At 35.1% G+C, this 12,983-nt stretch overlaps 2 protein-coding genes across 2 annotated transcripts in view; both read right to left on the bottom strand.

The window, feature by feature from the left end:
* LOC123684867 overlaps nt 1-12,983 on the bottom strand; it is a 98,621-nt gene that overhangs the window by 10,932 nt on the left and 74,706 nt on the right. The window lies entirely within an intron of this gene.
* On the bottom strand, nt 3,299-4,436 carry LOC123684866. The gene is made up of 2 exons (XM_045624359.1): nt 4,031-4,436; nt 3,299-3,978 (listed from the first exon to the last, which is right to left on the bottom strand). Exons 1-2 carry the CDS (start codon nt 4,422-4,424, stop codon nt 3,308-3,310), a joined length of 1,065 nt encoding a protein of 354 aa, XP_045480315.1. The 5' UTR covers nt 4,425-4,436; the 3' UTR covers nt 3,299-3,307.

Genomic DNA, 12,983 nt, shown 5'->3' with positions numbered 1-12,983 from the left:
TATGAAAAAATATCATCCTTTCGATGTCGAAAATTTCGAGTTTTCCAAAAGGTATCATCAGTGGAATAAAACCTAATCTTTTTTTGATTATTTTCAATAAAGTGTTCTGTGTGATTCAACACATACTCAAAGTAGTGCAGTAGGCTTGACCCCAGATTGTTGAACAATATTAAAGAACAGACTTGGCCAGTGCATTGTAAACTACTACAAACCTTTGTAGATAAAATTTCCCTAAGGAAATAAAATTCGATCTCACATATTTTATATGGTTAATCCACGGTAAATGCTCGTCAATGACCAAACCCAAGTATCTTTCTTATTGATGATAATTGCATGGAAATCAGAATATTCAAGACAAGTTCAGTAGGCTGTTGAGTAATATTATTAGAGAAAGTAACCTATAAAGTAACATATTTAGTCTTATGGGTGCTTAAGATAAGAATATCAAAATCAAACCTTAACTAGATTCTACAAAATTCAACGGCATTTCTCACTTCTACCTAAGAGTGACCTAAAAATGAGTACAGTATCACATGTATTCATATATAGAAAAAAAAAATAGCCCCAGCACCGTTCCCTGGGGATGACTTCATTTGCTATTGTTGGTCAAAAAACAATCTTGGGGTAACGACCTTTCTTTATATAAATCTATGTGGAAGCTGACTCAGAGAATATTTATTATCATGCTGTTACCTAAATTGATGAAAATATCCTTTTGGATACACCAATCTACCATCGGTTGAATTTTAAATAGATGAAGACAAATTTTTGACAAATTTATCATACGATGCTGGCTTATTGCTCTCGAAAAAACATCCCCATCCTTCCCCTCTTATTGGGCTGCCTAATTTGCCATAATTGAGTTTCGTACTTTATCTAACACCATCAACTTTTTTTTTGGGTTGGGAGCAAAAGAAAAAGAAATACAATATGGAGCATAGTGATCAGTTAGACCAGAACGACATATGAGCGTTTGGATATCAGCTGATGATACAATATTGCTTCGAACACGGACGAATAAAGGGTCGATAACAGTAGCGGAGGTATTTATTTCACTAGTGGTTTTATTTATATACCAAATGAAACCATTCGAATTGAGTACGTTAAGATATATACCTTGAAGCAGATCGATGTTTATAACACCCAAATATATCTCCATTTCTTGTTTTATTAGACTATTAAAGTCCTTCTTCAAATACTGGTACAAGGATACCTATATATTGCCGTGCTCCCCCAATAGATATAATGGGTCAAATGACTAATCGAGAACACTGAAATCATCGATCTGCACAATACGATTATTTGCCACTATATTATCCGTAATATATAGAACAGTTCCATCATATTTATTTGAGAACGATTCATTATAATCTCTCCAATAAAATTCTGCGTGACCAGTTTTCTAACTGATAGAGCCAATTTTTATATATGATTTCTTTTACAATTCATGAGGTAGTCTGATGCTTTTAGTAGCTGTCAGCCACAATCTAAATGGCGCAGCTGCTCCAAAATTGTAGTGACTAGTATAGTTGTGTTAGTTATATTGTAATGTAGTTGACAAAAGCGTTGTTTTGGGTAACGCGTTTTCGTGGAAATTATTAAAACACTGATGGATGACAGACGAGAACTTCATTGTGGTATAGCACTTGGAATCATTTTTGAACGTTCTACTAACTCAACTGGTCATCACCTCGTAACTTACTTCACTGAACTCTCCTTTTCCCAGTTTTATACCTGGGTTACAAACAATATCATATTGTACACCGTGAATTTCTTCTTCCTTTTCTTATTCTCTAAGATGTATGCCTGCCCAATAGTATCATGGTGCCTTCACACTAATTAGGGTAGGGGAAAGATATTCTCTATTGTATCTTTCTGAGAACCCTGAGACGACAATTTCGGCTAGACACAGACATTATGTCTAATTGCTTTTTGTCGCCACAGTTGCATTTGAAGTTAGGTAATGAGCGGAAATTTGAAAAGTAACTGATTTATCAAACTGCCCTCGTATTTGTAACAACCGTGGAGGCACTCAGAAACTGGAACACAATCGATTTTTATAAGTAAAAAATCATTATAGCATCAGAATCGAACACTTGAATAACTGAAAATAAAATAACTACTCTTATGCTATCAATTTCCATATCTGCAGAACAAAAATAATCATGGGAACGTAATGTTATCAGATTCCTTAATAAGTGTTCCAACAATTCTCTTCCATGGTGATTCACGTCAATAAGTGACCAACTAGTTCTATTCCAACAAATGTTACATTGAAAATGCATTTCATGCATTCAGTTTTATGAGGTGAAACTATAATGCTTGTTTAATGATCGGCCTAGAATATCGAACAGCTTTTATTAGAGACCAAAGGCAGCTCGTCAGGGAAAGCAGGGCCGGTAATGCCGACCCTGTTGATATAGTTAACATTTTCTTCTACTAGCTTTTTCAGATTCGGACTACAATTAATTATTATATTTCTTTTCTTCATGAACATTTTTTCCAATCTTCCAATTCCAATTCTTAGGAAATAGGTCGACTGCACAAACGCGCTGCATCTAAGATGTCTCAAATACTGGTGTGATCAATGATTAGATTTTGTTTAAGATAAATCTGGCGACTCGGCTCGGCATGGGTCCCTTTTTCCTTTTTTTCTTGAGTTGGTGCTATACAAATATTCAACCAACCGACGGCATCATTTCACCCTCCACCTTCGGTGTCGGGCTCTTTCTCCAAAAATGAAAATGACCGAATGCAGTTTTTCAAGGAAAACACGCTGGAATGCGAAATTATCCGGTCATTTTGATGCACGAGTGTAATTCGGGGGAATATTTCCCGAATAAACTGTTACATCACTTGTCAAACTGATGTAGAATGGAATTGCCATAGATTCGAACTGTGTAAGATGCATAGAAACTATGCATCTATGAACAGAACAATTATCGCAGTGCAGTTTCGCTTCCTACAATGCAATTATCGTAAGTAATATCATAAGGGCATCTAATTTTTCCGAAAAGAATCGAAAAAACACGTTGCTAAGTAATATTTTGACAAGAAGCATGAGTGCTGGTGGCAACAAAAATCCGAGTCGAAGACGAGGATTTTTGCACCTGCACGAATGCTTTTTGTCAAAAAATATTACTTTGCAATGTGTTTTTTCGATTTTTTTCACAGGAAAAATTAGATGCCCGAATGGTATTTGACAAGACTATTTCCTGAGTAACAGATTATTCTGCATGCATTACCTATGTAATTTGAAAACTGAAAAACAGATACTCAATTTTATTTCATCCAAAATACTACAAATTTAATTATTTATGGTACAATTGAAATATAAATTGCAATTTTGGTACACGGAAGGAGTATTGTTTGAAACTTTTGTTGATTCATTGAAGATGTGGGGTGTAGGTACATCATTATTGTAATCTGTTGAGTGAGAAGCGGGAGGAGTAACTGCAGGATCTTCTGTTTTCTGCTTTTTAGCTGGAGGTTCTAAGGCGTCACTTCTAAGGGTGTTTATGATGTTGGAGTAGTGCTCATTATCCATTTGCAGATAAGGTTTAATTGAGTTGACTGAACTGTGGCCAGTAATTTTAATTAATTGTTGTTCACCTACCCCTGCTTTAGCTAAGTTACTGACTGCTGTCGACCGCATAGAGTGGTTTGTTATTTTTATTCCTTTTGTATTCAATCCTGCCTTCTCTGCCGCTTCTTTAGTCCATTTCGAAAGTTCATTTTTTCCCACTGGAGTGTTTTTGTACCATCCACTTGAAAGTTCTTTGTTCCATGATGGGTTAATCGTTAAGAATAATCTATCAGTTGTTATTCTAGATGAACGTTTAACCATCAGAATTTTAAATAGGCGGACTGGATAAAAGGTTCGGTTCTTCGTGTTAGGGACCAGCCATTTACTTTCGGCAATTTTTTTTTCTCCACCCGGTGCCGTTTTATTGAAGAGAGGATTATATTCTACTCTTCCTAAAAAGTTGGATTTTTGAAAATCAGTTATTTAAAAAAATGTGTATTCTACCTGTTTTTATCCCAGAATTATCCACTTCCTCTTTAAAATAATGAACTTCGCAGTTTACTGCTTCTCCACCTCTCCAGGCAAGTTCCACTGAAGCGATATGGTAAAATTTCCGTTGGAGTCCTGCTGGAGTGTTTTCATCCCATAATGAAACCATTGCATAATACTCATCCAATTTCAATGAAGCAGAGCTGCACTTCCTTTTATTTGCACACGTCTGCAAATTCCTTCTTTTCGCATTACGAGCTTCCCTACTAGACTTAAAGATAATGTCTTTAAATGGGTCAAAAATTATTTTCCACTTCACAAAATACATTTCTTGCATTTTTTTTGCAACGGTGTTCCACATTGTCTTCACAACTAGTTCTTTGTAATTTTCACCGTTTTCCTTCTTCATATTCCACGCCCAATCTTTCAGAATTAGGTTTAGTCGTTCTAAAGTTGTGTTTTCCATAAGCTCATAGTTCTTTGCTTTGCAGAATGTCATGAAATGTTTCCATATTGAAGTATGAGTTCTGAGGGTATTATACGGTATACTTTTCTCAATCGCCAGATCAATATTAGACAAAGAATCGCTTCCAAAGCGACTCATTTTCACGATATAAGCTGACTAACTAGCACTTGACAATAAAATCAGAATAAATTGTTGAGCGTCGTTTTCTGGTGTCCTTGGAGATTATAATTACGTTTGTTTTCAAAGGTATTGTAATTTTTGGTGACAACAACTGTCATGTTTTGCCGCGGGTAAACGCGAATAAACTGCTGACAGGTCCTGCCAAACAGTTTTTCCACCTAGAAACCATTTGTAATTCAAAATTGCGCGTTTCTGATTGGTGCAATTTACGACGAGGGAAATAGTCGCTGTAATTTTCGATAATTGTTTTCCAGATACATAGAATTTTTGACAGGAGGGAAATATTCGCTGTAATTTTCGATAATTGTTCTCCAGATACATAGAATTTTTGACAGGAGGGAAATATTCGATTTAATTGAGTTCCACTACGAAAAAGTAACATGTCGGATGTTGGTATAGAACTATATTCTGACCCATGATAAATATTCCCGAGCCACCACTGCTCTCTACCTAATTTTCCTTCGTTGTACAGTACGGTGAATGCGCGCAGGCAGCCAATAGAAGAATTATAAAGGAGAATATTCATAGATATTGTCGGTTAGTTCGATATGGAAATTCTTTTAATGATTTTCTTTTCGAATTCAATTCTGGAACAAAACTATAATGGAGATAAATGAAAGAAGTGGCTCTAATATTAAACCAGCGAATATGACCATGTTTTTTCCTGTAATTATTGAGTGTTTGTACAGGTTAATGAAATAATTTGAGAAAGGAGAACAACTCATGAATATTCAATTTTCTTATTTGGCCTGAGCGAGTTTCGAATGTCATTCAAAACTAGTATTTGATTTGTTAAGTATCAATTCGCTTAGAATGGAAGCAAATTATTATTGTATTTGATTCATTTGCGTGAAATTAAGGACTCACTGAAAATCAGAAAAAACTTTGTATTTATCCACCCATTTTGTGTTAATAATATTCGAGTTTTCTTGTTTCTGTAGCTGTAGAAATTATTCAATATAAAATACAACAATGAAAATTAGAATAAAAAAAATTAGAAAAGAGGACTGAACTACAAATAAAGCCAATTAGACTTTTGTACATGTGCTTACATTTTAAAATATTTTAGTTTTCAGGTATCCGTATAATCTGCATCAATTTCCTGTTAATCTCTTTATTTGGAGTTATTTCTATTCCAAACTCGAATGAAAACGTTGAAAACCCGAGCGCCTCCGCCAATGTGCACTTTTCAAATATACTGCTCTTTAGTTAGGAACTTCTGAATTTTACGAATAAGACATATAATATAATGTTCTGAAATATGTTTATGTAACAATAAAAATACAAAACAACACATAGGCAGTTTTTGTGTTTTTTTTTACTTTACTATGCTACTTAAAACGCAATGATTTCAAATTATATCAATTTTTCCCTAACTTTTAAAGAGCAGTATATATGTAGGCTTGGTTTATCGATCGTCTAGAGGTATGATTCGATTATCTGGCCTTTCGTCTTTTTCTCCGTGACTTTGTTAGATTTTTAATAATTAAACTCTTTTGAATTATTTACATCTATTTACAAAGCCACAATTATACAGTACAAACTCAGTATTGAGAAGATCTTAATTACGTCTTAATTACAAGTTTCTCACTACGGTACTGAATTTCGTCTTTAACTAGTTTGTTGATTACTCGAAACGTCTTGGATAATCACGTCTTCGTCGTACTAGTTTTCGGTCGTCTCGTCTTCAACTTATTCGCGAATCGTCTCAATCTAGTCCGCGAACAGTCTATTCGTCGTACGTCTTAAGTTGACCGACCGAACTTACTCTTACTTCGACTTGACTTTACCCGTCTTCGGCTTAATTTGAACTGTACCCTCTGCCGATTGGAACTACCTTCTCTCGAATATAGTCCTCCCTTCTCTCGGTTTGACCACACCCTTAGGGGAAGGTACCATCCCCTAGTCCAATAAGGGTTTTGCCGTACCGCCCCCAAAGATCTTCGCGGATTCCTGGAAATCGAATATTCTAGAAGGACTAGAACCTGAGAAACAGATGTAACACATCTGGTACAACCGTCTTGTTCTAGAACTTTCCCAACCCAAGTAAATCTCTTATGTTTTACAACCGACATGACACATTATTCGACACCCCGAAGAATAACACATCCTTTTTACATTATGTACAATAACAATTCGTTCCCTGTAAATCAATTGAAACTGTCATGCCCTCGACACTAAAAGAAACTAATAGGTCTCCAAGCATCCGGTTGACCATCGCAATTATTTACAGGGCACAATAATTGGATCCTACATATATTATGTGTGCAAAATATTGAATGAACCCATCTTTCTGCTTCAATGTGAGTGAAGGACAAAGATTTGAACAGACAGTTGAAATTAAATAATTAGAAAATAATACTATCAAATAAATATTTTTATCTACTCCTATTGAATTATATATTCATTATTCAACTGCTTTTCAGGAATTAATAGTATCTATTAACAAACATCGTGAGTTATAATAACTCACTACTATAACTCACTATAATAAATCGGAAAATATGGATCTGTGCTTCTATACTTCTCTGCTTCTATTCGATTGGCCGAAAGGGAACATTCCATTATTGTTATTGAGGGGAGGAATGTCCGAGGGAATGTCACTTTGATAATTTTGACGTTTTCAAATTAAGTTGATCTAATTATCGTGAATGTTTTGCTGAAAACGATTAATTCAGATAGTGGAGATGAAATATTATATAGGTATACATTTCCAAAAGACAAACAGCTAATGTTACCATACAGAATTACTTGCCCGAAAAAAATATAAAGGAGTTTGTAGCACTAAGGTCATTTTGTCGTCGTTTACCGGAATGTTTTTTGGTATATTTAAATGCATTTTTATAGGCAACTATTAAGGTTTTTCAATATAGTTCTATGTCTGTACTCTGTACTGGATTCGAGCTAGCCGAAGCTAGTTCGATTGTGATTGTGTGACACTAAGTTTCCATCTCTCTTGTAGTCGGGATCGAGCACATATGTTTATTTCCCGTTCCTTCTGTCTATATTCTAAGTCTGTATTTTTTTCTTAGTATTTATTGATATAGTCGTAGATAAAGTATAGTATTCAACTTGCGGTAATGGTCATAACTCACTTGATGAATTACAGCACTCGCCTGCGGCTCGTGCTGCAAACTTCATCTGCGTGAGTTATGACCTACATTACCGCTCGTTGAATAATATACTATTACAAAATCAAAAACATCACTAGATGTCTAGAATGATCCTAAATTGAAGTACAAAGTAAAATGATTCCTCGGATCATTTTAAGAAAAAAAAGACCTATAAATGCAAATGCTATATTTTCGAGATACAGGGTGTTAAAGTTTTTTTTGAATTTTTTTTTGTCATAGCACTTTCTCTTAACAAGATATTTAACTCAAATTCATCATAGATATTAAATCTGAATCAGAAATTGACGGGTCCGAGTGATTTTCCACAATTTCATTCTAAAGCCTAAAATCGGGGTGTTAAGTTTTAGTTGGACCACTCTGTATAAACTTCCTGTTAATCAGTTGCTATATCATTCTACCAACTGAATTGGAATGCGCATAAAAGGGCCAATGAAAATAATCCATTGATATCGAGGAAAACTTCGTCTTCAACGATCCATTTCAACGAATCAACCAGTCAATAGAGAAAACATTTCTCGTGGAAATACAAAGATGAGCAGAACCGTGTCAGAAAAATAAATCTGGAGAACGTTTTCACTGCGTGGGTTCTCGAATTCTCGGGTCGGGAGGGGAAATTTCAATAGATATCGCATCGCATAAACACGTCGATGTTCCATCTCAATATTCGAAATCCCTATTTGTTCTTCGGACCGAAATCTTCAACGTCTGTTTGTTTAGCTGTAATGTCTAACGACAAACAACACATTGTAAGTGACAGTTTTGGAATTGGTGAGACCAATTCGCTCGGATGCGACACAATCTATATTTTATTTATGTTCGTATGATATAACATATAACGTTGTATGTTTCGTTAGTTGTTGATACCTTCTGAACGATAAGAAGATGTTGCTTGTTTGTCTGAGGAATTTTAATTTATTGACGCTTTTGGATTTATAACTTGCTTCATAAAGGATTTTCCAATAAAAGGTTTAATTTTGAATATCCCACTATCTGGGCAGCTGTCAATTTTGGAGCTGTCTTCTTTTGACATTTGACAAGTAGAAACTGCGCCATTACTAGAAATGGTAAGATACATGCTTCAACAAAGCATTGTAAATGTAAAAACTCGCTACAAAAATGATAAAAATTTTGCAGTCACAGTTCGCAAAACTGAGGGACTACTCATAGTTAGATATTTGGGTATTCCCCTTCAACATATCGTGTTTATGGATGGACATGATAGATTTCAATTTGTTTTCACCACAAATTCAGGAACACCCTGTATTTTTTCAATTAGCCTCCGTATCTGGTAGATAATTTGTTCAATTTGAAATTATATACAAATACAATATTTTTCTCTAATTCTGTGGTTCTTCCGTTCATTCTTCCACATCTTGTAGAACAAAATCGTGCGAGAATATATCATAAACGCACAGTTTTCATGGTTATATTTTATTATTCTATGTTGGTACTCCGAACTTTCCGCCACGGCTTTATCTGTCAATTCATCGATTTGCCTTAAAGAAATCAGTTCTGCCAACCAACATTTTTCAATGCAAAAATCACTAAAATATATTCATGGAAATATTTCATTAATTTCAATGAAAATGCAATGAATTAGAGAAAATAATGTATAATACTCGTACAGAAGGCTCATTCTACCACTCGTTCATTCCAAAACTCGCCACTTCGTGGCTCGTTTTTGAATTTTGAACTCGTGGGAGAATATCAATGCCTTCTGCACTTGTATTATAAATAACTATTCTCTTCTCGTCCACGATATTTTTTAATTAGAGTTTGATGTGCCTTTCACCAGAAATTTCATATCGAATTAGTTCATACTGAACTTTTCGATAAATATATAAAAAATGAATATTTAATGCTGAGCAGGTATACTAGAAATTTCAAGGTTTGTATGGCATATATGGTACGGAAGAATGTATAGATTACTATCAGTAGAATAGATCAATAAGTGATGGAATTCTACGAGCGAAATATTTGCTCTATTACATGAATTTTAACAAATAGAGCGGAACATTACAAATACTTCACTAACAAGAGTAGAATGGAAAAGGTAAGCTGGATTCTCGAGAGTTCTGATTGGATGTAGAGTAAAATCGTTATCAAGTGAACAGGTTGTTATGAATTAAATTCATTCAATGAAGTTGTTGAATTCAATGGGAAGTTTTCTCTTGATTAATATATAGGTATTTGTAAACAGTTGGAAGTAATGAGCTTTTGGGTTTATGTTTCACGAATTAATTACAATTTTTGGTTCTATCACTCGCATGGAAATATGAAATTTTAAGGGATTTCACGATTCATAAATTTCAATAATAGTCTTCTTCTTGAACCCTTTGCTTCGCTTTTTTACTGTTGAAGATAAAGCAAAAAAAGGACTTCTTCATGCGATAATTTAATAGCTAGAGTAGCAAGATTCAGGTGATTTTATTGACTATGTGATCAGTGCTCTAAGTTGAATGATGTTATCAGTCACGAATCTTATGGCATAAAAAACCTCTTGTCGAAAGTAAACAGATATCAGTTTTCTATTATACAGGGCGGTTCACGCTGAAGTTCCGTATTTGTGAGGCTTATAATTTTTGATAGAGCCATGAAGTGCTCAAACTTCTTGCATAAAAATTTTAATTTTCTAATAGATTTCTGATGAGATGTTGAACGGCGTTTGTTGTTATTGAACCCAATTAATACGTTTGAGCCGAGCATTGAAAAACAAACATCCGCAATACAATGAGAGACATGATAAAGTGATTTTACAGCATGATAACTCTCGTCCCCATGTTGCGAAAGTGGTCAAGACATACTTGGAAACGTTGATATGCAAAGGCCTACCCCACCCGCCGTATTCTCCAGATGTTGCTCCCTTGGACTATCACTTGTTTCGGCACACGCCCTGACTGATTACCACTTCAGGTCTTAAGAAAAAGTGAAAAATTGGATCGATTCATGGATCGCTTCAAATGATGATCAGTTTTTTCAACGCGGGATTCGTACGCTGTCCGAAAGATGGGAGAAAGTGGTGGCCAGCGATGGACAATACTTCGATTCATAGATGTAACGGGTGTTTTTTTTCGAGGTATATAACTTTAAGTTGGCATTACTTTTCAAGATAGCGACCGATTTAATAGCTGTCAAGCGATTTATTCTCAGTTTGGTTGTGCAATTTCATTTCGAAAATAATGGTTCTGTGCGGAATACGTATCGCACACTACGTCCAATTTATTTTGTTTAGCCATGAAGCGCACTTCTGGTTGGATGGCTACGTCAACAAACAAAACTGCCGCATTTGGAGTGAAGCTAATCCTCAAGTGTATGTCGAAACACCGTTACATCCAGAAAAACTGACTGTTTGGTGCGCTTTATGAGCTGGTGGAATCATTGGTCAGTACTTCTTCAAAAACGATGATGGCCAGAACGTTACAGTCAATGGTGATCGGTATGATTACTAACTTTTTCATTCCTGAATTGAACAACCATGATGTCCAGGAGCTGTGGTTCCAACAAGACGGCGCAACATGTCACACAGCTCGTGCCACAATCGATTTATTGAAAGACACGTTTGGTGACCGCCTAATTTCACGTTTTGGACCTGTGAATTGGCCTCCAAGATCTTGTGATTTAACACCGCTAGACTACTTTCTGTGGGGCTATTTAAAGTCATTGGTCTATGCGGATAAGCCACAAACCCTTGACCATTTGAAAGACAACATTCGCCGTGTTATTGCCGATATACGGCCACAAATGTTGGAAAAAGTCAAAATTGGACGTCCAGATTGGACTAGATCCTAGCCAGCCGTGGCGGTTATCTGCCAGAAATCATATTTATAATGTAATGCCACAAGATTATCTTGCGGATAAATAAAATTCATGTCAATCGAATAATCCATCGTTGTTTTATTGCAATTTAAAGTTCTATAGCTTTAAAAAAAACACCCTTCATTACCAGTTTTTTTTTCAATAAATCCTCGAATTTCGGAAAAAAAACGACGGAAGGAAAGTTGTACGGCTATATGCATTAAAAAAATATAGGATCAATATTTGGGTACCACAACATATTGTACATTTTTTATTTCGGCATTGTGCAATTTTACTCAGTCTCTACCTTTTTTATTTTGAACTGATGACCAAGCAGACAATGGAGTCACCGGCATTGAATCCCGAATATTGTATATAACATTAAACTGAAATCCCATTGTATATAATGGAGGAAAACGGTTGGAAAATGAAAGAAATTCAATTAACTAAATAATTCGGATTACGACAATCCAAGAATGTTCAAAGTGCAGCCTGGTCCAGCATGAATTCTTTTTGCTGCAAGTCAGAAAAATGCCACCTTCTCGGAACTTTGTCTTCAACGTTCGCGAACTCTGGAAAATCTCGAATTCTGATTCAGTCTCGGAGTAATTAAAGAGAGCCATGTTAGAAAGTCCCGACCGAGTATTGTGAAAATCTGTCTTTGAGATTTTTCTCTTTGAAGTAGTTATAATTACGAGTTGAACCCGTGAAATGAATTTTTCATTTGATTTAGACCGAGAACGGTCCGAAACATATTATTGTGTCTGACAATCTGTTCCGGTATCCGACACGTCAATGTCGCGGAAATATAAAGCTACATTTCCGTGATGCGAAAAACCTAGAAATGCTGTTTGATTTTAAAGTGAAATATCTCAATTAGAAAGTATTGACTCAGAAACTGGAGAGGTTTTCGATGAAATGTATGGTGACAAAACGTAGATGCATGTGACGGGTCTTTTTTCTATGTTTTGACAGTTGAGAATGTCAAACTGTGTGGAAATCATAGAATAATAAACATAGATGGAGGGAGTATACGCAATTTTCACATGTCCCCAACATGGTTAGATTACGTTGACGAATTGTGATTCATTTTCAAATCCACAATTTTACTATATCATTATGAATGTATATTATATTGAATGAAATATATTTATTTGAGTGATTGCCAACTAAAAATGCAAATTTGAATATTTGGAATTCGATATTTTTCCTAATTGTCGAATTTATAATAAGCAGAATATTTATCTATCTACCTGCCAAAATCCAAGGTTTTGTTCTCCTAGTGCCATCGGTTGTTTCACGTCATTTGGCGCGCTTGAAGTTTGTTTTCTGAATTTCTGATATATTTAGGTATTTATTTCAATATTTTTTGAGTTAATATGAAACGTTGATT

This window comes from Harmonia axyridis, chromosome 7 (assembly GCF_914767665.1).
Source record: "Harmonia axyridis chromosome 7, icHarAxyr1.1, whole genome shotgun sequence".
Taxonomy (NCBI): domain Eukaryota; kingdom Metazoa; phylum Arthropoda; class Insecta; order Coleoptera; family Coccinellidae; genus Harmonia; species Harmonia axyridis.
This window is presented reverse-complemented; position numbering and strand designations above follow the sequence as displayed.

Coding starts and splice junctions, on each gene's coding strand:
- LOC123684866 (XM_045624359.1), bottom strand. CDS start 4,424: ATGAAGAAGGAAAACGGTGAAAATTACAAAGAACTAGTTGTGAAGACA. Junction 3,979..4,030: donor TAATTCTGGGATAAAAACAG/GTAGAATACACA, acceptor CCAACTTTTTAG/GAAGAGTAGAATATAATCCT.